We start from the raw sequence: 21996 nt of genomic DNA, 5'->3' as shown, positions 1-21996 counted from the left end.
TTTCTGCGCTTCCTCTTTCGAGTGAGAGTCCGTCCACTGATGTCACCCACGGAGCGCGGAGTAGGCTTTAAATACGCCTCAGCCTTTGGTATACCTGCCATCTCACTGCCCATTCTCCAGCGACATGGTTGTCGGTCGCAGCCTCCCTCAACTCCCGCTCGAAGTTCACACATTGGCGTACACCTTCTTGTTCAGCTTGGGCGGGGACTTGGGGCTCAAAACGCTACTCAGTCTCTTATCCGCTAGTCGCCACATCCGCACTGCCGCTTCTCCCAACGTCATCTGGAAGCCGTATTACCGAGCACGCTACACGCACTCCGTCGAGGCGCAGGAAACGTGGCGGCACGCACACTACCACGGCGACTACCGCCTGCAGTACTTCGCCCGGCGGACCCGGGACAAGGAGGCCCTCCGCCTCCTCGACGACATCCGCACGCAGGTGATAGGTCGCGGTCCGAAGGCACGCAAGCTCGTCAACGAGTTCTCGTTCGATGTGTGGGACGCGCTCCGTTGCGAAAGGCTACTCCCGGTTCCGGAGTTCTTCCGCCAGCCCTGGGAGGGCCCTGCCCCCGCTGCGCCAAATGCGTTCCCGCGGAGGTACTGGGCAGGAGTCGCGCAGGGAATCATCGCGCGCTCCTGGGCGGTACAGACGTGGAAGCAGATTGCGAGCGGACACCCGTCCGTGTCGTTTGAGGATATGATTGCGGCGTTCTCGGCTTTCCACGAGTGGTCCCACACAGAGGTGAGGCCACGAACTAGCGAACTAGCATCCTTTGAGATGGCGCTAAAGCTTTTGGCAGGTTTGCATGGAGTTGCACAGGGCGAGCGAAATATGCGAAAAGTTTCTGGATGAGCGCGGCGTTCAGCTTGATGAGGAGCATCCAGATTTCGATTTGCATCAAGTATGCAAAGAGGTCATCCACTTCATGAAGGTATCAGGGTGGATGGCAAACGACGGTCAGTGGTTGTGCCTCCTGACACGATTGTTCAGCCACGATGACCACTCCTGTGCAGATGCAAGTAACGCCGCACTCAGCCGTCCCTATCTGAAGTCATTTCCCCACCATTTCCTTCGCAACCCCGCCCAGCACGGTTCTCTCAGTGTCTTGTCGAAGACTTGGCTATTCACGGGGATCTGTAGCCGACTCGGGTTTGACGCGTTTCCGACCCGTCTCCCATCGAAGGAGACGGTCTGCTGCGTCCGCTCATTGGATATTGCTTTGTGCCCCGTCGTTGTTGACTTCAGCCAACGGGTGCACCTTGTCAGCGGCGGCCTCTCGGACAAAAGGAAGGATGAGACCAGTCTCCTAACAGAAGGAGAACTTGGGCAATATCTCGTCCCTCTACATCCCTGCGTATTCATCGACGAGGCCAGACGGGACTTTGTCAACCACATAAACAGGTGGTACCCCAACGATGCGAACGCACTCCTCCCCGGCCACAACATCAGCGCAGACGAACAGCTCCGAGTGGTGCACGCCATCGGGTGCTTCCTGACGGCTACGCATAACCTAGTCAGCGATTGGGGGGGAAATCCATCCTTGTTTCTTATGGGCCCCATCGCGGAGGCGCTCCCGCTTGACGGCGACGCTGTTATTCTCAACACGCTCTTCCCTCCTGATGAGCAGGTTCCCCCGGCATGTTTCGTCCCAGTGGCAGAGCTGCACGACGCTCTCCGTCGTGCGGATGACGTGAACAGCCCATCTATGTGTAGGGGCCGGCTCTCGCGAAGCGCGAGCGGACACGAAGTTGGCGAGATCGTGTACCAGTCGGAAACAAATAAATACGGCTGCATCACCGGGTGGCAGGTTAGTTGTTTGTTTCAATTTACTTTATGTCGATGGACTACTGACATGGGAGCTGCACCAGCACGTGCCCGGAACAAGCAATGCGTCGGCAAACGAACAATCAATTCAGTTTTACGTGACATTGCCCCCGCATTACTTTCAGCACGGTGAGCAATAGCGATATATTTCTCGAAGGGGTGTCGCCGAGACTAAGTCGATAGTAGTCACTGAGTCTTCAGCCTTGAAGACCGCGTTATTAACTAGGGAAGCCGCCTGGGACCTTCGCCGGTCGTGGACACACTTTGGGCGATACTTTGAGGACGTTTCCACGGATGCTATGGCGGAGGATGAACACGGGAACATGCTTCCTACCAGGATGATTCTGACGGCAGAAATGCAAGTATGGGGTGAGTACATTTCCACGCCTTGATGGTCGCCGAGGAGACTTGAACTTGACTTTGACAGGATGAAGAAACGCGACCAGCATGCATATCCCCACACAATGATAGACAGACGATACACCATTGTGAACTGGCACTGTCTCGATGATCTATGTGCATTGCGGCCGTGATATCCTGACACGGGTGAACCGGGATGGAGTCCAATTCCCGTTTAGTGTGCAGTGGTACCACCACTGAGGCTACAGCCTGAGCGTGCTCGGATGTGACGGTCAGTGCTTGCCTCCATGCAGAGTTGTACCGCATACGGAGGGCGTCGAGATTCGTCTATGATCAAATATGGCTGCCGGATGAACGGACCGGCCACCTTCTGTAGTTTAGCGAAGTGCCCACCACCACGCGCCGTTGGCCTTCGACGAGCAGGCCGTTTCCTGCCGCCATAACACTCACGCGTCCCTTTCAGGGGGTGCACATACCATCATGTCGCCCACTCTACCCGTAGAGCTCTATGTTCAAATTCTTCGTGAGCTTCCCGTCAAGGATCAATCTACCCTCACCACTATCGCGAGCTTCCTTTCCACCAGCTCTTTGCTTCGCGCAGCAGCTCTCGAAGCCTCGGTATGGGAGGAGCTCTATCAAGCCAGGTACTCAAACTGCGATGACGACAACGAAACGGACAGACAGGCGCGACTGCACGGAAACATCCGCTTGATGTTCATTGAGCGCCGCAAGACCGATCGGGAGGCTCTCCGCCTGCTGGACCTCATCAGGGTGGACCCTGAAAACAATCAAGGACTCGCGAGTCGGATTGTGCGGGAGATGTCTTTCGATGTGTGGGATGTACTCGGGCTCGAGATGCGGCTTGCTATCCCCAAAGTATTCCGCGACCCGGACACCGACGATATGGAGGAAGACGCGGCGCCGCATGCCCTCCCGAGGCGATTCTGGGCGAAGGCCCTCAGGGGATCCATCGCCCGATACTATGCAGTCAAGATATGGGTCGACATGTGCGTCCATCCTCAGGATCACAGCTTCGACGATGTCCTCCTTGGATTATCTGCTTTCATGGACTTCTCGCCGAAAGAGGTGAGCTTGTATCTGATGGTCAACTAACTACTCCATCTGAGCCCTCCAAGACTATCAAACAGCTTGATGACATGGCAGTCAACTGTCGCCAGAGGTTGAACGCCCAAGGCGTGCAAGTTGCCTCCGGAGCACCAGACTACGACTTAGTGGCCCTTGTCATCGCGATTCGCGACTTCCTCCACCATGAGGGATTCGCGGTTGCCTCCGGTAAGGCGTCCCAAAGGTAACATCGACAGCTATGTGCTCACGAAATCTCATACCAGGTCAATCATTCATGAACCCTCTCAACCAGTTCTCACATCACTTCCTTGGACCGGGACGCTCGTCGACTCTCCCCATGTCCATGAACTGGGTCTTCGCTGCTGTTTGCCGTCGTCTTGGGGTCGAGGCGGGTCCTACGAACACGCCGGGGAGAGTGTTCTGCCATATCACTTCTCGCAACCCCCAGCAGGGCGACATGCTGCTCGACGTGTGCACTTCCACTCCACCCGTCGTATTTTCCAGCAGAGACGTTGCCATAATGCTTGCTGAGGCTGGTATGCCCGCCGATGTCGCCCGACCAGACGCGGTCCTCCCGGGGGAGCTCCCTATTATGCTACGGCGCGCGGCGTACAACATATTCAGCGCCACCAGGACGGGAAACATAGAGCTCGGAAACGCAGGAGACACCCAGCGCCGAGCCGACTATGCCGCTTCGGTGGCTATCGCCGTGTTGTACGACCCACAAGACATCCAGGTTGGCCAGGGGCGGGGCTTCCTGCAGACGATGCCTCAGGCCCCCTCTGGATGCCCCTTGGACACAAAAGCCGTTCTCTCGGCTTTGCTGCCTGATACCCTGGCTCAGGGACGTCGCGACTTCCAACCAATGCTCGGCTTTGTTCCGCTGACGCGTAAGGAGGGGGAGCCGCCCAAGCGTCGGACCCAACCTGGAGTTGAAGGCTTCATCGGGCAGGTTGCATCCTCGGGACCCGATATAGGCTGTATACTCGGATGGCGGGTGAGTAATCGTACACCTAGGGAAATGTGCTCTTTATGAGTCTGACGCATCACGTCACCTACAGTGGGTACAAAGAGACGAGGAGGCTCCTGTATGCGCATACGACGTTCTGAAGCAAGTGGGCATCCTCCCATACCAATTCGAAGGTGTGTGTTCCTATCGCAGCCCATAATTTGACCTACGCGTCCGCTCAACGTTCTCGTCATTAGCCACGAACATTCTCTATTTTGGTCCGCTTACCGCCGAAGATGCACGCAGACTAAGACGGGAGACCGTCAATTTCGACCAATACTTCGAGGACGCGGTCATACCCAGGGAAGACGGGCTAGGCGGACGGCTCATCCCTTCTCTGGAGATGCAGACGGCGTACCCAGACGATATTGGGTATGGCGCTCGCTGGACAGCGCAGGTGCTCGAGGAAGCCGGGAGGACGGAGGGGGTAGCTGCGCACTATGTAAGCTGCTTCGGCTGATAGGAGGTGTGATATTATCGTTTCTACGCTCCCCGTTCTGCTACACGGTACATCGTGTACACATACCCTCGAGTGGCCGCCTGCGATCTGGCCTCCGACTTCGCAGTCCTGTCGACGTCGCTGTGTGGACCGGTGTGTCGGAATCGGTGCGATGCCGTCGACGAGCCCATATCCCGGCGGAAGCCGCCATGCGGTAGTTCGTCATTGTGCCAGGAAGGCGATGGGGCGATGGCGCATAGTTGACAAGGTCGCGCTTGCCCCAGATTGACGTATTGGAGTGACATGTGGGCTGCGGAGCAACTAGCTTCCGGCAGACGGCTGTTAAGAGTGGTTGAGTAGGTAGTACTACGCGACATATGTGCAAAAGAGACGTACTCGGGCCGATAAGCGCAAGCACCATGGGACACGACGCGAAAACGCTACGACTGTACAGCGTGGGCAGCAAGGGGAATCGCGCCGCGCATCTTGACGAGGTGCTGGAGCGACATGTTCATGACCGCGCGGTACTTGTGCCGTCTGCCCATGTGAACAAGGTAGCCGTTGAGATAGTCGATCTCCGTTGGGCGCCGCAGCTTCACATCCATGTACATGGAGGAGTAATTGTTCTTCGTCAACTCCACGACGCGCTGGATCTCGTGTCGCATGACCTGCGCGCTCAGCTCGCGCGGGAAGGGGGGCGGTTCGAACGCCGCGCCCGCCTCCGAATTGTGGGCCAATAGTTGCTCGTTCACTTCGGCGGACCACTGTCTCCGGAAGACGTGCTCAGCCTCGCGACAGATGCGGTCCGCGGTGGCTCGTCCGTACTGGCTCTTCAGCACCCCGCCGTTATTGCATTGCAGGAGGGCAGAGACCGGGTTGACGAACGCGTTTACGACTAGTTTACGCCGCATTGCGACGTAGACATCCGTAACCGGTTCCCAGGACGCGCAAAGGCCAGGAGCATGTAGGAGTGCGGCAATGGTGTTTCGCAGGTTGAGGTAGCGAGGCCCGTCGGGCTGCTCGGTGGAGACGTTGGCGATATCGTCCAGTGAGAGCTGGGCGTTGGCGGGCCTGCTTGCGGCGGCGTATGAGGCCTCGTAGTTGCGACGTCCGAGAGGGTCGGGAACGATCCCTAGTTTGATGTCCCCAACAGCGGAGTGTACGGAATGGAGGGGGCCCTTCGAGTATAGCCCGTGGGTGTTAGAGCACAGGACGAAGTTGGGGCGGTCGTTTGGATCAGGGTACACGTCTTGGATGACCGTCTCATACACACCCATGCCGTTATGGAGGAGCACGATCGTGCTGTCGCGAGACAGGTTGTGCCTGAGCTTTCTCATGATAGTGCGCACAGCGAACGCCTTGGAGGTGACGATGAGGGAGTCGATGGGGCCTATGGCCTCGCGGACAACTGGGTCGTCACGCGCGTCGATTCTGGCGGGCGCGAAGTCGCTCCTCCGGACGCGGTTTCGCGGTTCGCCATAGGGAAGATGGATGAGCCCGTCCTGGGAGAACAGCGTGCCGTCCCTCTCGATCGAGAGAGGCGCGCCATTGGGGAGGTCGGAAATGAGTTTTGCGGTCTCTGAGCGATGGAGGGCGACGACGGTGTGCCGAGGATGGAGAGACTGGCGGAGGTGGAAGGCGACGAAGTTGCCTACGGCGCCGATGCCGACGACGTGGATGCGCATCGACGCCGAGGACTGGATGGAGCTCGCTGTGCGTGACGGCGAGGAAAAGCAAGGTGGGAGGGCGCCGGGACCGGGAGACGGGACGGACGGGCGGGAGGGCGCGCCGGAAAGTGCCGCCGAGGCCGAAAGAGGGAGGAGGTCAAGAAAGAGGGATGCACCGAGGTATTGCCGAGCAGGGGGGATGATATCATTTGACCTCTTCCTTCCACCACACCGACGTCGACGCACTCACATCGATCCCGATGAACATCGATACTACCAACCTTAGCTCCCCCGCCCAGCCGTCCGCGGCCCGTATGTCCCACCGATGCGCCGGCTCCCGTCCCCAGTCCTTCAAATAGCGGGGGCCCTTCCTCTCCGTACCCCATCCCTCTTCCCTCTCTTCCCCCACCACCCACAATGTCCACCACCGTTACCCTGAAGCGCACCGGCGACAAGGTATGTGCTCCCGTACTCTCAGGCAGGGTGTCATGCTCACCTCCTGTCGCGTATAGATGCCTCTCGTAGGGTAAGCTCATAATCTTTATATTCGAATCTGCCCCCCTCTGACGCGTCATTTCGTAATACTTAGCTTCGGTCTTTGGAAGGTATGTATCTATAGTCATATCCACTAGCATATAGCTGACAATTTCTCGTGTAGGTCACCAAGGAGACTTGCGCCGACGTATGTCTGATTACGCCAGTCTCTGCTCACGCGTCGGACGCGTACTGATTCTGGTATCAGACTGTATACAACGCGATCAAGGAGGGATACCGCCTGTTCGACGGTGCTTCCGACTACGGAAACGAGAAGCAGGCGGGCGAGGGCGTCGCGCGTGCCATCAAGGATGGTCTCGTGAAGCGCGAGGATCTCTGTGAGTGTCCTTTTTCGACCTTTTGGGAACATGATACTTACGCTGCGAAAAGGGATCACCTCTAAGGTTAGTTCGCAATGCCTCCGATTGGACGGCGGAAGCTGATCGCATGAGAACACAGCTGTGGAACACCAACCACGCGAAGGAGCACGTAAGTCAACGATAACACGGGCGCCCGGTCTTGTGGACTACAGTCTGACATACCGTAACAGGTCGAGGCGGCCGCCAAGTACTCCCTCGCTCTTTGGGGCCTTGACTACTTCGACCTCTACCTTGTTCACTTCCCCATCTCTATCGAGTACATTGAGCCCAGCGTCAAGTTCCCCCCTGAGTGGTGGGGTCTCGATGGCAAGATCCACCCCGGTGAGTAGTTAGATGAACAGAAAACGTTCCGCATACTCATATCAATGCAGTCAACGTCCCCTTCCAGGAGACTTGGACCGAGATGGAAAAGCTCGCTGATAAGGGGCTGGCCAAGAACATCGGCTTGAGGTATGTCATCCCAAGCGCCGTCGTAGTTTTGACACTGAACCCACTTTTTTTCCCCAGCAATGCTCAAGGCTCGTTTATCTACGATGTCCTCCGTTATGCGCGTATCGAGCCGCAGGTGCTCCAGGTCGAAATCCACCCCTACCTCACCCAGGAGCCCCTCATCGAGTTCTGCAAGGTTCTCGGCATTGCGATCACGGCGTACTCTTCTTTCGGTCCCCAGGGCTACGTGGAGATCGACGCACACAAGGGCGCGAAAGGCCTGTTCGAGCACGATGCCGTCGCCAGCATCGCCTCTAAGAAGGGAAAGAGTAAGAGCCTCATATTCGCTGTGTGGAAGAATTAAAAGGCTAACGCCCTGCGTAGCTCCCGCGCAGATCCTCCTTCGCTGGGCTTTGCAGCAGGGTCTTGCTGTCATCCCCAAGTCGAACAACCACGAGCGCCTTGTGCAGAACTTGGAGGCTACGTCCTTCGAGTTGACGCAGGAGGAACTGAAGTCGATCAGTGCGCTGAACATCAACCTCCGAGTGAGTCACCTATGGCAATACGATGTTTTGTATGCATACTGACTGAGTCCGTAGCTCAACGACCCCGTCGATCTCGACAAGCGCCTCTCGATCTTCTCTTGAAGGGTTTATAGGGTTGTCCGGAGTCATATAGCGTGAGCAGCAGTCAACAGTCATGTAGCACCATGGTGTGTAGGATAGACAGCAATGCCGAAGGGCTACGTGTGTGCATACATGTTGTGGCGCAGCGCAAGAATCACATTGAATCACGACCGCAGTCTGAAGATGACTTGCCATGTGCGCAGCTGTGGTGCCGCCGGGCGTTGACGAGGACGTGGACCCACGGGGATGCGTCGGCTCCGGCGTCTGGGGGCGGGAGGGGGCGATCGAGTTGCGCAATGCGGTGCCGAGGTACGCGCAGCCCGGGCGCTTGCCCCGTACTTTCGATTGCGCACTGCGCAGCGGAGTTTAAACTCACTAGGACGACCTCTCTCTCCACCACCAGGGCCGGTATAAAACCACAGCTGCTCCAACGCCCTGCCCCTCACCAACCTCACCATGTCTCCCATCCAGTTCAAGTTTACCAAACCTCCCGATGGTCTTGTTCGGCGCGTTACCTTCCAGGACAAGCCGTCCTGGAATGAGCTCGCTACCAAGCTCCAGTCTCTCTACAACATCCCAGTCCAAAGCATCGGGGTCTCGTACGTTGATAACGACGGCGACGATGTAACCCTCAGCTCCGAAGAGGAACTTCTGGACTTCTACCAGGCCGCCTCTACGCAGAGGAGGGACGGGCCCCTTACGCTCGTCAAATTCACTGTCCGGGACCTCGACGCCCTGCGCAGCGATAAGCCGCTCCCGGAGACACCCCGCACGTCCGGCCTGAACTATCGCAACACGTTCGGGCGGTCTGCACCCGTTCTCTTTGAGATGGAAGTCGACGACGGATGGCAGCCCATCCCCAGCGGTCTCGCCGGGCTCTTCAACGGCGCGGTCCCTACCGGAGACATTCCCCACGCGTTCGTCGAAGTACTCGATAGCGACACTGGTTCCCAATCACAAGAGAAGGACAAGGACACCTTCCGCACGACCACCTACACCGACTCTACCTTCCCTGAGATCAACCCGTCCCCGACGGCCGACAAGGGGAAAGCACGGGCGCGCACGGAGGACCTCACCTCGGACACCGACACCATCTCCTCCGACCAGTCCGTCGTCGCCGAGGAAAGCGGGAACAAGCACCCCATCCACGTCTATAATGCTAAGAAGCGTAGTGTGGACAACGTCTTCGGCGTCACTAGGTCTCGCAGCCAGAGCCGTTCTGCTACGGCTCCGCGGACCCCCACCCCTCGGACAAAGACGCCCGCCGCAGCGACAAACGCGCCCGCAGCGGGCGCGCAGGCGGACGACCCCCCGCTCCCCGATCTCAACGACATGCCCGCTCCCGACGCCAACATCGCCCACGACGTCGCGAACCTCTTCGGCATGCTCTCCGGCGTTCTGGCTTCGCACCCCGAACTCTCAGAGGGTATTCGCAACATTGTCCGGAACGCTTCGAATGGTACGTACTGGCACGGCCAACAGGACTCCGTCATGCGCGCTGCGGAGGAGATCCGCCGCAGCGCCCTCATCGGCGCAGACGAAATGCGTCGGGTCGCTCTCGACGGCCGGCGCTCTGCCGAAGAGGTTGCCGGACGCAGAGTCGCGGACGCATTGAGCAACGTGATCCGTGTCATTGCAGATATCACAGGTACGCTCGCCGCGGACCCGCCAGCCAATGCTGCGCCGAACGACATCACGACGTCGACACCGATCGCTGAGCGCGACCCCTTGGGCGGTGCTCGACGCTGGGGTGGCCCATGGGGGCCAGGCCTCGGCGGTCCCCGCGGCCGCGGAGGCTTTGGTGGACGTGGCCGCGGAGGTCACGGTCATCTTCATGGCCACCATGACTCCATGGGTTCATGGGGTACGTTTGGATCGCGTTGGGGTGACTGGGCCGACCCGTCGTCTCGTGGGTCTATCCCCTTCTCGTACTTCTCTCCCCCTCCCGGACCACCGCCTCCTCCCGGGCCACCGCCTCCTCACGGCCGCCCTGAACGCGCACCAGGCCCGCCGCCACCGCCCGGGCCCCCTCCTCCCCCGGGTGGTGCGCCGCCGCCGCCGCCACCACCACCGGGCGGCCCACCACCTCCTCCTCATATGGGAGTTCCCCCACCTCCCCCGCCACCCCATTTCCCTGGTCCCGCCGGCATGTTCGGATTCCCCGGCATCGCTCCCCCGCACCATCACCGTCACCATTCTTATGATCATTTCGGACCACCTTTCGGTCGGCCAGACCATCACCATCCCGAGTCGGGTGAGTGGGCAGGCAGGGGTGGATTCGGTATGCGCCCCCCTCACTTTGGTGGCAGGGGCGGCCGCATCCCACCCATCGACGCTGATTGGGCCGACACCGTCCCACTCCTTCCGCCTGCACCCCCAGGTGAGGCTAACGGGGACGCCGAGGTGACTATGTATGGTGCGTCCCCGGTGGACTCGTCGGAGAGCGCCAAGAAATCTCTGCAGGCTGCAAAGGACCACTACCTCGCTGAGAAGGAGCGGTACCGCCGCATCAGGGAGGAGCGCAAGAAGCGGAAGATGAACGTCTCGACCGACAGGTACGTCTGCATGATGCGCGGGTTTTCCCGTCGGAGTATGCGTGCTGACCGTCGATTCAGCGAGATGCGCGATGTGCACGACAGCCCGACCACCCCCAACGACGCCCCTGAGCCACCCGTTCGTCCCGCGGGCGAGCCCTCGCCCATCCAACGCCGTAACACCGTCGACGACCAGGCGCAGATCATCAGCAACGCTCGGGGCCCGTTCCCCCAGCTGCAGCTCTACCCCGTTCCCCGCAGGTCTCACACCATCCACGGCGCCGGGCACGCCCGCGACGCCTCCTTCGGGTCGATTGCACCCCCTCCCGCGACCCCGCGCGCCGTGAGTGCCATCACGACACGTTTGAACGACGTACGTACTCCCTTTTCCCCGCACACATTCTATCCGATGCTGATGCGCCATCCGCACGCAGATGGGTTTCACCGCTTCGCAGTATCCGGCATTGGCCGCCAGGGTCGAGGCACGCGTGGCCCGGTCGGGGGAGGTGAGCCAGGACCGCGAGGACACCATCGTCGCTGAGATCGTGGAGGAGCTCGTGCAGAGCTCGCCCCCTCCTCGGGCGCCCCAGGCGTCCGGCTCCGGCTCCGGTCAGAGGGCAGACTGAGCTCGTCGCCCGCGAGGCTCGAGCGAGAGGTGTAAGATGTGCGCCGCGCTGATATGCTTAAGGCTTCACTTATCGACGGACTGTTTTGTACGAGTACGACTCTCCCCCCGGCTGGATATGTTCTAAGGTAGTAGTACGTTTCTCCTTTTCTGTAAAACTCCCCAAACTCCCTCTTCGCTATCGTAGTCAAGGTAGGTCTTTTATTTTCCAATAAAATGGCTGCCCATCGTGGGTGGCCGGCAAATATACGTGTATTCTATTGTACAATTGCGAATGCGTGTGACTGCGTGAACTTCAAGAATCGGGCTGCGAGTGGCTCAGGCATCCCTCCGCCTACTGACACAGCGGGACTTCCCGGGAGTCTCGACTCTCATGCAAGTCTGATGGGTCACTCTAAATGTCTGTACCTGCACATATTAATCCATGTCCGGTCCGGTATGCACGAGGCTGCATGAGGTCGCGCAGGAACGCCAGGCGATCTATTTGAATGCCGAAAGACAATGGTAGCCAGTACATGAGGTTAGTCGCCACCTGTACTCTCATCATCGATCGCGGTACTCCTCATGAACTTCTTCAGAGAACCACGCGCCCAAGAACACGAGGCCAGGGGGGAAGGCAAACTCCGAGAGAGCACGATCTTTCCTTTGTCCTGCGCAGTTTGGGCCACACACGGGGATTAAGTAGCCGCAATGAGGACACTGAATACGTGAACATGTGCTTCCGGTCGGAGTGCTCAGATAAATGCGCACCGGAGATACTGAGCTTGCGCAGGGCGACCCCGAACCGAAGAGTACATGTGTGGCTCGGAGCAGCACTCCGTACTCAGCGTTTGAGGCATACGAGGAACCGCACAGTCATGGCTGAAAACAGCCATATAGGTGATAGCTGTACATTCCAGGGCAGCGGTGCCATGGCCCACTCACCTAGGATGTGCTGAGCGTCGCGGATGCAAAACCGGGGGATCCCGATCGAGTGGCGGATGCGAATGCGACGGGCGCCTAGAAGTGTGCCACTCAGATCGCATCGACGTTTGTGCCACTCGCTTTTCGGAAGCTGACAAGATATTTCAAGGACGACCTGCTGCCTCCGTGATGCGGTGAGATTGCGGCGAGGTCATCCGTACGGCGGCGAGAACCGCTATAGGTATGTACTCACCAGTCGAAAGGCTCTGTCGCTGATATATTATGTTGGCGCGGTAGTAATACCGTAAACGTTGCCTGAGCGGGTCTGGGGATGCCACGAGTCGTCGCCGTACTGATATAGGAGCGCGCCGGTGTGTCGAATTCATGGTTACCGAAGAGCCTAGAGGGTGAAAGTATACATGAAAGTCAGCCGCTAAATAATGAACTAACATAGGTACTTGCTTACTAGTGTCCGCCGTTCGCCGGCTCGTCAACATCTAAATGAATGTCTCGTGGAGAAACTCTGCCGGTCCCCACGCGACGTGATTTCACAGGGTTCACGCCGAAGCATCCAGCCATCTTCCGCGGGCGTTCCCTGGTTTCCAGCTCAGTAGCACGGCCCGTTCTCAACTGTGCCACTGGAGGAATATCCTCTGCTGCGCAAAAAGCACTGTAAATGGACGTAAAGGTGTTCCGAGAACCCTGGATTCCAAGATGCCCAATTTACCGACCTATTAAATGTCACAATCAGTGAACAGCGCTACCGGGCCACTTTCTTTGTGGTATCTTCACCCATGCAGGTGGACCCGTGTTGCCTCACCTATACAAGTGCGTGTAATTCTTCGAATTCGCGATCCTAGGAATGTCTTGCGGACATACACACCTGCGAGTGGCATCAAGACGGAGACGACCCTGAACGCCGCCGCACGGGCCAGAAGTTCCGACCTACGGATATTATGAAATGACCTGGGCAATCTCGTCAGTATAAAATCACCAGGACCAGCGCGGTTGAACTCTTCCACCTCCTACTATCCAAGCGAGTCAAAGCAAGAGCCGAATCCGTCTCCCGAGGATCGCCAGCGTGCGCATCGCCTATTGTCCACGTTTCCAGGACCTCCCCGCCGATACAACGTGGGGTCACCTCACAGGTCGACATCGCCCCATCAGCTGCACACGGCCGCACTTGTTCCACGCCCTAAACGTGATATCGGTGAGCTCTACAGTCATGGAAGGAGGTGAACAGCAGCCGAGGAGAGCTAACGCTGAAGCGGCAGGACACCTACAGTGCCAAACAAACGGTACTAGTCGCGCTTATACCTCTGCTCTTTTCCCGCGCCTCACTGATCGATTCTTGCCATGCCGCGCTCAGCAAATACAAGGGCACGCCCCCGTCCGACCACTCCTCTGGGCCACGCTCCGCTCAGGTCCAAGCACCGCGCCTCGAGTACAAGTCCCTGGTCCAAGCACCTCCCTGATTACAAGGTTGCCACTGGGCCTGCCCTCCTCGCTCCCATTGTCCCCTGGCGCTACTTAAGCTCGCGTCTGTGTCCCGACATCCCCGCTACCTGTCAAGCATCCAAACAAGGAGACCCATAGAACGCTTGAGTGCTACACGAAGGTGCGTCTCGTCGTTGTTCTTCTAGACGCCCCGCACTCACTACATTGCCCGCGCCGGAAGATGTCTTCCCTCGCACAACTCCCCCCCTCGCACACCCTCAATCAAACCCAGAAACCCCTCGAGCAGTGGAACTCCGACGAGCTCATCAGGACGTATCTCAGGAGCAGCACAGAGCCCATGGCGCCCGCCGATCCGGTGCTCCTGCGGACGCGCCTCCAGATGTTCCGGGTGCGCATGTTCGAGATCGAAAGGCTCCGCCTGAACCTCCGCCCCGCGAGCAGCGACGTGTTCGACCGCGAGCTCGCGGCGATCATGTACAAGCGCAAGATCCTCCTCTGGTTCAGCTTCCCCATCCGCGACCTGCCCGATGAGATCCTCGCCATCATCTTCCGTTACGTCGTCTGGAGCTCCAACGGCGCCGACCAGGCTACCCAGCACCGTCTCTGGTTGACGTGGGTCTGCAGACGCTTCCGCGCGATCGCTCTCTCGGACGCGACGCTCTGGAACTCGGTCTGGTTCCGCGACTCGCCCCCGTGGACGCGCTCGTTCACGTTCATCGAACGCGCGAGCACGGCGACGCTCGACCTCCGCATCGACGAAAAAATTGGGCCGGAGGGGACTGCTCACGATGTACCTCCCAAGTACCCGCCCATCACCGTCCCCCAAATCAAAGAGCTACTGAGGATACTCGGGCCCAAGGTGGGTCAAATACGGATCCTCGTCGTCGTCCTTTCGGACATGGAGGTCGTCGAGGCGTTCATGGAAGGTCTGTCCAAGGCTGGCCCTCTTTCAGCGATGGAGCGCATCGAAGTGCATCGCACTAGTCAGCCGTATCTGTGGCCGAAGGAAAAGTCCGAGGGCTCTGGCGGCTATCTACCACTCAGCGAGCAACCCACCCCGAAGCTCAGGTGGCTCTCCCTGAACGGCGTCACCACCAACTGGAACGCGTTGCAGCCGTCCAACCTGAGGACGATCGACCTGCGCCGCATGTCCGTCCAGGCCTGCCCCACCTCCGAGCGCTGGTCCGAGATCCTCAAGTTGTCCCCCGACCTGTTCAAGCTCTCGCTCGACGCGGCAGGCCCGCAGCTCGACCCGCGGCGCCAGCGCATTGGGACCGGCGCGCGCCCGATCGACCTCCCGTGCCTGCGCGACCTGACGATTGGGGACATGAGCTGCCTGTACGCGGCGCACGTCCTCGCGCACATGCACGCGCCGCGCGTGATGAGCCTCTCGCTCATGTCGCTCACCGGGCAGGACTACGGCCCGCTGACGGAGATGCTCAAGGGGCGGTTCCGGGAAATACGTATGCTGCAACTGCAAGGCTTCGAGGTCGGCAAGACGGACGTGAACATGCAGCGCGCGGTGGCCTGGTTCGAGTCGATGTCGCGCCTGAAGCTGTTGAAGTTCTCGCGAGTCAAGCCGTATCTGCTTGACGCGCTGCTCGCGGACCCGCGCGACTACCGGCCGGGCGAGATGGACACGCGCCCGGCGGACGGCAAGGACGACAAGCGGCCGGTCGTCTGCCCCGAGCTCGACACGGTGCACTTCAACACGCAGGGCCCGACGGACATGTCCACGTTCGCGAAGGGCCGCAAGGACCTCGGGGTTATGCTGAAGCGGGCGTACGCGCTCGAGGCGTTCCTCAAGACTTTGAAAAAGGAGGAGGACGTACGGATCCGCGAGAACGTCGCGGAGCTGGTCCCGATGAAGTTTATCCAGATGACTCGGGAGGAGGACTCCATCTATCAGGAGATGGCGAACTCACTGGGGGTCGTGCGCAGGCGATGAGTGTCGGAGGAAATAGAGGGGAGAGTGCGAAGACGAAGACAATGCCCGAAGTACTTACTTATTCTGCTTGTATATAGCTTGTATCGCTAACGCTGCTCCCGAGTCCCCTGCCATGCTACCATTCTTCCGTTCCGTTAATGTTCTACATATCATACTCTCTTTTGTCCCTATAGTACTCAGCGAATGGCAACTATGTTTGGCCAATACCGGTGTGTTTGCGTGAGCGCGGTGCGACTGTTTGTGTCACGACGGGCGTCCAAACAGCTTGCCGAACGTTGGAACGGCGGGTGCACGTGACAGCGGTGCTCCGACGCGTGATTCGCGTTGTTTGGGGTCGTATACGCGGCGGGGACGCGCGACGCGGTTCGGCCGTGTTCAACGTTCGATCGCGTCCACCCGACTTCCCAACTCCCAGTCCAACCTCCACGCCTATGGCCGTTCGTTCGTAGTCGCCACCAACTTCTCCCTCAAGACCCCTCAAGACCTCAAGCCCCTCAAGCAACATGACGCCCCCGCTCTCCCCCACCGTCTCGGCGTGTTCGCTCGACTCCATTCAGACCGCGCCGCCGCGGTTAGCGTTGGGCCAGCCGTCAACGCGGAAACGCCTCGCGCCCGCTCAAACAGGCGCGCTCGTGTCCGTGTTTGAAGTCAAGACGCACCCCTCTCGCGAGGAACGCGCGCTGCTCGCCGCTGAGCTCGGCATGTGCGTATATGTCGCGAACCCCATTCCCCCTGCTCGTGCTCACCGCGTCCATATATAGGGAGCTAAAAGCGGTGAACGCCTGGTTCCAAAACAAGCGGCGCACGCTGAAGAAGAACTGCGCGGGGTGCGGGTGGTCGAAGGGCTCGCTGCCCGAGAACAAACACGTTCGGCCCGCAAATGGCCTCAAGAGCTTGCCTCGGAGCGAGTCCCCGATATCCCTCGAGCGCGTCGTGTCCTCGCACGAGCTTCCCTACAAACCCAAGCCGCTGCAGGCACCGCGCGCCCCGACGACACCTCGACGTCGCACGGGGACGTCGATGTCGAAGGAGATATGGGAGTACCTGCCTTCGTCCCCGCCGACGCGACCCTCGTCCCCCGGACACACAGAGCCGGTGCTTTCCCTGGCGGCGCGCACGTCGAGGGCCCATTCGCTGGAGTGGGCTTGCGCGAAGGCCCGAGTAGTGCGCAAGACGGTGAAGGACCTCCCTATGGACCTGGATGACGACGAGGGTGACGAAGACGTGCCGATGCTGGTCCTGGACGCCCTACCTCGAGACAAGCGTTCGGTGGGCGGTAGCGAGACGGACACGGAGGAAGAGGAGGAGGAGGCCATTACACCCAACGTCAGCGCCGAGCTACTGCCGCCGTTCGTCGTTTCCCCCGACCGGGCGGAGAAGGACGTCGGCAAGGACGTGGACATGGAGGCCGCTATGGCGTTACTCCGATTCATGGCGCCCAAGGCATGATGAGCGCGGATCGACGGAGGACGCTCGGAGTACTAGTGCCGGTTTTGTACGACCAGTGGACTGGAAGCTTCGGAGGGATTTTTTCTGTACGTTCAGCTGCATGCGGGGTTCTGCATGACTGTAGAGACGACGTGACGACTATTTACGACGCTACTTTATTTCTGTCGCTCGCTGTGCATACTGTCTTGCGTGTTGTCTTGATACGGTTGGATATAGCATGGAACGTACGGACCACTGGAAATGCATGTCCATACGACTCGGATGACCAAGGAATGGCTGGGCGTGTTCCAGACGGCGTCCAACGGTGACTGGAATGTTGAAACGTTGGCCGGCGTGGTGGCAGACAGATCGCGACGATGTCACCGGACGCCTCGGCGCACAGCCGCGCAGGCTTGAAATGGCCGGGCTAAAAACATACCTCTCCCACTCCCCCACCTTTCCCTTTCTCCCCTCTTCCATACAGCTTCCGCGCCAGATCCACATATATCTCTGCCACCAGCGTCGTCAGCGACCCACTCCTGCGACCAGTCTCTCCTTTAGACCTCAGCTTACCCCACACCCAGCACTCGGCGGCCTCCGAGCAGCTTCACCCCTATGGCCGACTACGCAAACGAGAACTCGGGGCTCACCTCCTCCCGGCCAAAGACCCGCAGCCGCAAGTGGCTCTGGATAGGCGGCGCCGTCGCTGTCGCCGTTATACTCGCCGCCGTGCTCGGCGGTGTGCTCGGGAGTCGGGCGCACAAGAATAACCAGAACAGCTCGGCAAGCGGTGCAGCGGCCGACAGCGGTCCGTCCCCCACCGGCGAGGCCGCTGCGAGCCAGGCCGCGAGCATCAAGGAGGCCGTCGGTCTCTTCCCCACAGCCACGAACAGCCAATACCTCCTTCCCATATACCCCTCTACGGTGCGTGAGCTTCGTGCGGATCGCATTGCCTCTGAAACTCACCGAAATCGCCGGTAAATTCAGACTAATACCGCGGCCTACACCACGCCCACCTTCCACGCGTCCACCAACGCCTCCCTCGCATGGCCCAAGGACTCCTTCCAGCCCTCCAACCCCCAGCCGACCTCCGTCCGCCCTGACCGCCCCCGCCTCATCGCGCCCTCATACAAGTGGAACGCACTTCCGGACCTGATCAAGAGCGACCCGTACCTCAAATTTTGGAACGACACCATCTTCGGCAACGCGACGCAGTACTTCGGCTTAGAGCCCGTTCAGTACCACATGGACGGCAGCAGCGGCATTCTGGACAATGCGCGCGAGATCAAGATGCGAGTAAAGGCGTTTGCGTACGCGTACCGGATGACGAACGACACGAAGTGGCTGGACAGGACCTTCTCGGAGCTCGAGGTAAGTGCGTTGCCCTTATGTATGCGCGCCCCCGCTCAAGCGCCGTCTCGCTGGGAAGAACGCCGTGTCCGACTCGTTCGGGCCCGCGGGGACGGACAAATGGAACCCGACGCACTTCCTCGACACGGCGGAGTTCACCGCCGCGTTCGCGATCGCGTACGACTGGCTGCACGACGCGTGGTCCGCGGACCAGCGCAGCACGATCCTGTCGGGGATGAAGACGTACGGTCTGGAGGTCGGCCTGGACGCGTTCTCGAACTCGAGCACCGGCTGGTGGGCGAACAACATCGAGGGCAACTGGAACTGCGTGTGCAACAGCGGCCTCACGATGGGCGCCCTTGCCATCCTTGAGGACGACACTACGGGCCTCGCCGAGCAGCTCATCGCGAAGACGATCCCGAATGCGCTCGCGAACTGCATCTGGGCCGTGTCTTCCGACGGTACCTGGTCCGAGACCGCGAACTACTGGTACTTCGGTACCACTGGTCTTGCTGAGATGACGGCATCGCTCCTCTCCGCGACCGGATCCGACTACGGGCTGCTCTCGACCAACGAGCACCTCGAGCTCACCGGCTACTACCACATGTATGTCACCGGCCCCGGCTCGTTGTTCGCGTACGGCGATCACGGACCCAACAAGTTCTCGACGACCGCGAATTCGATCCTCTTCTGGGGCGACGTCCTGAACCACCCCGAGTACATGCTCTTCCAGCGGGACCAGCACGACGCGCCGGAGCCGAACAGCATGTTCTGGTACGACCCCTCCGTCTCGGGCGCGTTCTGGGACGGGCTCGCGCTCGACCGCTTCTTCGACAACAGCACGGACCAGTGGGGCGCGATGCGCAGCAGCTGGACGGACGAGAACGCGCTGTACGTCGCGATGAAGGCGGGCACGCTGCAGGGCCACCAGACGCACAACGACCTCGACGCGGGCGACTTCGTGATCGACGCGCTCGGCACGCGCTGGGCGGGCGAGCTCGGCTCGGGCAACTACCTCTCCACGGGCTACTTCTCGAGCGACGACCAGGACAGCCAGCGCTGGCTGTACTACCGCAAGCGCACGGAGGGCCAGAACACGATCCTCGTGAACAAGGCGAACCAGCTCGTGGGCGCGCACCCGTCGGTGAACCACGACACGTCCGGCACGACGCAGGGCTCGAGCACGGTCCTTGATGTTGCACAAGACTCGACTGCGTACTTCACTGCGGACCTGTCGAGCGCATACGACAACGTGTGAGTACATCCTCTCAAGGTATTCCTTGTGCATGTTGTCTGACAGATGCGGCTCTCAGGACCTCATTCAAGCGCGGCATCCGGATGATCAACGGGCGCAAGCAGGTGCTCCTCCAGGACGACATCAACGCGTCGGGCGACATCATGTGGCGCATGCACACAAACGCGACGGTGTCCGTCTCGGGCACGACCGCGACGCTCACGATCGGCGACCAGAAGCTGGACCTGAGCATCCTCAACGCGCCGAGCGGGGTGAGCATGACCACGGGCCCCGCGGTGCGCTTCTCGGACGACCCGGCGCTGCCGGCGGGCGAGAGCGACCAGGAGAACCCGGGGGTGACGGTGGTGATGATCAGCCTGCCCGCGGGCGAGTACAGCCTGCAGGTGCTCTTCAACCCGCAGTGGAGCGGCATGTCCGCGAGCGACTTTGTGACGCCGCCGTCGGTCGCGATCGACAGCTGGTCGTTGACGAGCCACAACTGATCTCTCTTTTTCTTCCATTGACATTTGCGTTTGGTCCGCCAGGATAGTTGCGGACGGACTGTTGAGTGATTATTGACGACGAATGTAATGGACTGTAGGTAGCACGTCTCTACTCATGGACCCTGTCGTGGGCCAAGTACACTACATTTCTTTTTTGTTGTGGTGTGAGCCGCGCGATGTACGGGCATCTTCTCACGCACGATAATGTACATCCTATCCCCCTCCCCCTTCGTCCATCCGTCGATATGCGCTGCTCACTCGGAGGGGCCAACGGAACCCGCCTTGCCGGCCCTGACGGAACGCGATCACGAGACCGCGACGCGCGTCGGGCAGGCCAACACGAAGTCCGCCCCTTCGTTGGCTGACCACCACCGTCAGCCACATCCTATCATCTCTTTCCTTCGCGTGCGCCGGTCGCATGCAACACTGTCTAATCATCCTAATTCCAACTTCCTGCTGAATATGCCTCCGTCGCCGCGCAAGACCCGCTCGTGCTCTCGTCTCGTCTCTGCGAGCTACGACCCCGACTCCGCTCCCGACTCTCCCCTACTAGGCTCGCCCGCCGCTTACCTCGCCGCTACCTCCGTCCCCGTGATGAAAGCCGAGTCCATGGACCCTGCGCGGGGCTACCAGCCGCGCTCAGAGAAGCGTGCGCGGCACAAGATGACCGAGCCCCAGTTGCAGCGGCTCGAAGCACTCTACCGCGCAAACACGCACCCCGACCGGCAGGCGAAGGAGGACGTCGCAAAGGAGACTGGGATGTAAGTATTTTTATCCCTCCCTGAGGCGCGTGGAAGGTGTGGGGTGGATCGTTGACTATGTTTATCGCGCAACGTGCGGCAGGCCCCTCAAGACCGTGTTGATCTGGTTCCAGAATAGACGGCAGGACCGCAGGAGAAGCAAGGCCGCTGCGGCGTCGAAGGCGGCCGCACAGCGCGCGGAACGCGCGCAGGCACCGAAGGCTCGCAAGCCGTCTGCGGCGAAGGCGAGGACGTCTCCCGGACCCCCGCGGAAGAAGCCCAAAATTACCGTCACCACTACCCCAACCGCCACGCCCATATCGATCGCACAGGTGCAAGATGCTGCGAGGCAGCCGTCTTCGCAGGCTACTGCCCCCACGGTCTCCTCGCACGCTGACGACTTGATGGACGTCGATGAGAGCTCGCCCTCCACAGCTCCGACCTCAGTTCACGAGGGTACCAAGCAGATGCCTCGCGTCCCCCGCTCGCCCAGCAGCTCCTTGGACTCGTCTTCCTCCGCTGGCACTGGACCGGATGCGCTCTGGAGGTTCATCAACGTCTCTCCACCTCCTCCGCCGCCTCTTCCGCTCCCGGCACCGTCGCAACGTGGTGCAGGGTCCGCACGGCGACCCTTCGGAAATCTCCAAGGCCAACAGCAACAGGTGGCACGCAGAGCCGACCTCGAGTGGGCGTGCGCGAACTCGGCGTTCCGCCGCAAACACGGTCAGTACGTCTACCGCGACGAGGACGACTCCGAGGGCGAGAGCAGCGGGCACGAAGACCCTCCCTTGGACTTGCGGGTGAACATCCCGCGGGAGTACGAACTGCTCTTCCCGCCGGACATGGTTCTTGGCGCGTCGCTCCTGCTCACGCTCAAGCACTCTACTGGCTCTGCTAGGCTTTGATCTGGGCGACACT

The 21996-nt window shown here is 60.1% G+C and overlaps 7 protein-coding genes across 7 annotated transcripts; all 7 read left to right on the top strand.

The window, feature by feature from the left end:
• Window positions 1-205: 205 nt before the first annotated feature.
• On the top strand, window positions 206-6437 carry TRAVEDRAFT_138913 (uncharacterized protein). The gene is made up of 8 exons (XM_008034615.1): window positions 206-529; window positions 867-932; window positions 3095-3271; window positions 3322-3478; window positions 3535-4268; window positions 4333-4414; window positions 4478-5058; window positions 5116-6437. Exons 2-7 carry the CDS (start codon window positions 927-929, stop codon window positions 4738-4740), a joined length of 1419 nt encoding a protein of 472 aa, XP_008032806.1. The 5' UTR covers window positions 206-529; window positions 867-926; the 3' UTR covers window positions 4741-5058; window positions 5116-6437.
• A 329-nt stretch (window positions 6438-6766) lies between these two features.
• Window positions 6767-8522, top strand: TRAVEDRAFT_68124 (Aldo/keto reductase). The gene is made up of 12 exons (XM_008034614.1): window positions 6767-6842; window positions 6899-6912; window positions 6976-6991; window positions 7045-7068; window positions 7129-7258; window positions 7311-7324; window positions 7380-7409; window positions 7471-7621; window positions 7672-7750; window positions 7808-8058; window positions 8114-8274; window positions 8329-8522. Exons 1-12 carry the CDS (start codon window positions 6804-6806, stop codon window positions 8374-8376), a joined length of 957 nt encoding a protein of 318 aa, XP_008032805.1. The 5' UTR covers window positions 6767-6803; the 3' UTR covers window positions 8377-8522.
• Window positions 8523-8811: 289 nt separating this feature from the next.
• TRAVEDRAFT_158372 (uncharacterized protein) lies at window positions 8812-11782 on the top strand (the record flags this gene model as incomplete). Its single annotated transcript, XM_008034613.1, has 3 exons — window positions 8812-10910; window positions 10971-11262; window positions 11324-11782. 3 exons carry the CDS (start codon window positions 8812-8814, stop codon window positions 11513-11515), a joined length of 2583 nt encoding a protein of 860 aa, XP_008032804.1. The 3' UTR covers window positions 11516-11782.
• Window positions 11783-14095: 2313 nt separating this feature from the next.
• TRAVEDRAFT_41694 (uncharacterized protein) lies at window positions 14096-15823 on the top strand (the record flags this gene model as incomplete). The annotated part of the gene is made up of 1 exon (XM_008033946.1): window positions 14096-15823. One exon carries the CDS (start codon window positions 14096-14098, stop codon window positions 15821-15823), a length of 1728 nt encoding a protein of 575 aa, XP_008032137.1.
• A 503-nt stretch (window positions 15824-16326) lies between these two features.
• Window positions 16327-17272, top strand: TRAVEDRAFT_41693 (uncharacterized protein; the record flags this gene model as incomplete). Its single annotated transcript, XM_008033945.1, has 2 exons — window positions 16327-16526; window positions 16585-17272. 2 exons carry the CDS (start codon window positions 16327-16329, stop codon window positions 17270-17272), a joined length of 888 nt encoding a protein of 295 aa, XP_008032136.1.
• A 458-nt stretch (window positions 17273-17730) lies between these two features.
• Window positions 17731-20560, top strand: TRAVEDRAFT_138905 (uncharacterized protein). The gene is made up of 4 exons (XM_008034612.1): window positions 17731-18175; window positions 18239-18622; window positions 18681-19855; window positions 19915-20560. Exons 1-4 carry the CDS (start codon window positions 17867-17869, stop codon window positions 20336-20338), a joined length of 2292 nt encoding a protein of 763 aa, XP_008032803.1. The 5' UTR covers window positions 17731-17866; the 3' UTR covers window positions 20339-20560.
• On the top strand, window positions 20543-21983 carry TRAVEDRAFT_41691 (uncharacterized protein; the record flags this gene model as incomplete). The annotated part of the gene is made up of 2 exons (XM_008033944.1): window positions 20543-21099; window positions 21182-21983. 2 exons carry the CDS (start codon window positions 20543-20545, stop codon window positions 21981-21983), a joined length of 1359 nt encoding a protein of 452 aa, XP_008032135.1.
• Window positions 21984-21996: the final 13 nt, after the last annotated feature.

This window comes from Trametes versicolor, assembly GCF_000271585.1.
Source record: "Trametes versicolor FP-101664 SS1 unplaced genomic scaffold TRAVEscaffold_1, whole genome shotgun sequence".
NCBI lineage: Eukaryota > Fungi > Basidiomycota > Agaricomycetes > Polyporales > Polyporaceae > Trametes > Trametes versicolor.
Note: the sequence above shows the minus strand (reverse complement) of the source record. Positions and strands in the feature narration are given on the sequence as shown.

Excerpts from the sequence above, each read along its gene's own strand:
- TRAVEDRAFT_68124 (XM_008034614.1), top strand. The coding sequence starts at position 6,804 with ATGTCCACCACCGTTACCCTGAAGCGCACCGGCGACAAG. Across the intron at positions 7,622-7,671 it reads CGATGGCAAGATCCACCCCG|TCAACGTCCCCTTCCAGGAG; the intron begins GTGAGTAGTTAG and ends ATATCAATGCAG. Across the intron at positions 8,059-8,113 it reads CGCCTCTAAGAAGGGAAAGA|CTCCCGCGCAGATCCTCCTT; the intron begins GTAAGAGCCTCA and ends CGCCCTGCGTAG.
- TRAVEDRAFT_138905 (XM_008034612.1), top strand. The coding sequence starts at position 17,867 with ATGGCCGACTACGCAAACGAGAACTCGGGGCTCACCTCCTCCCGGCCA. Across the intron at positions 18,623-18,680 it reads GGACCTTCTCGGAGCTCGAG|AACGCCGTGTCCGACTCGTT; the intron begins GTAAGTGCGTTG and ends CTCGCTGGGAAG. Across the intron at positions 19,856-19,914 it reads TCGAGCGCATACGACAACGT|GACCTCATTCAAGCGCGGCA; the intron begins GTGAGTACATCC and ends TGCGGCTCTCAG.
- TRAVEDRAFT_138913 (XM_008034615.1), top strand. Across the intron at positions 3,479-3,534 it reads GGGATTCGCGGTTGCCTCCG|GTCAATCATTCATGAACCCT; the intron begins GTAAGGCGTCCC and ends ATCTCATACCAG. Across the intron at positions 4,415-4,477 it reads CCTCCCATACCAATTCGAAG|CCACGAACATTCTCTATTTT; the intron begins GTGTGTGTTCCT and ends TCTCGTCATTAG.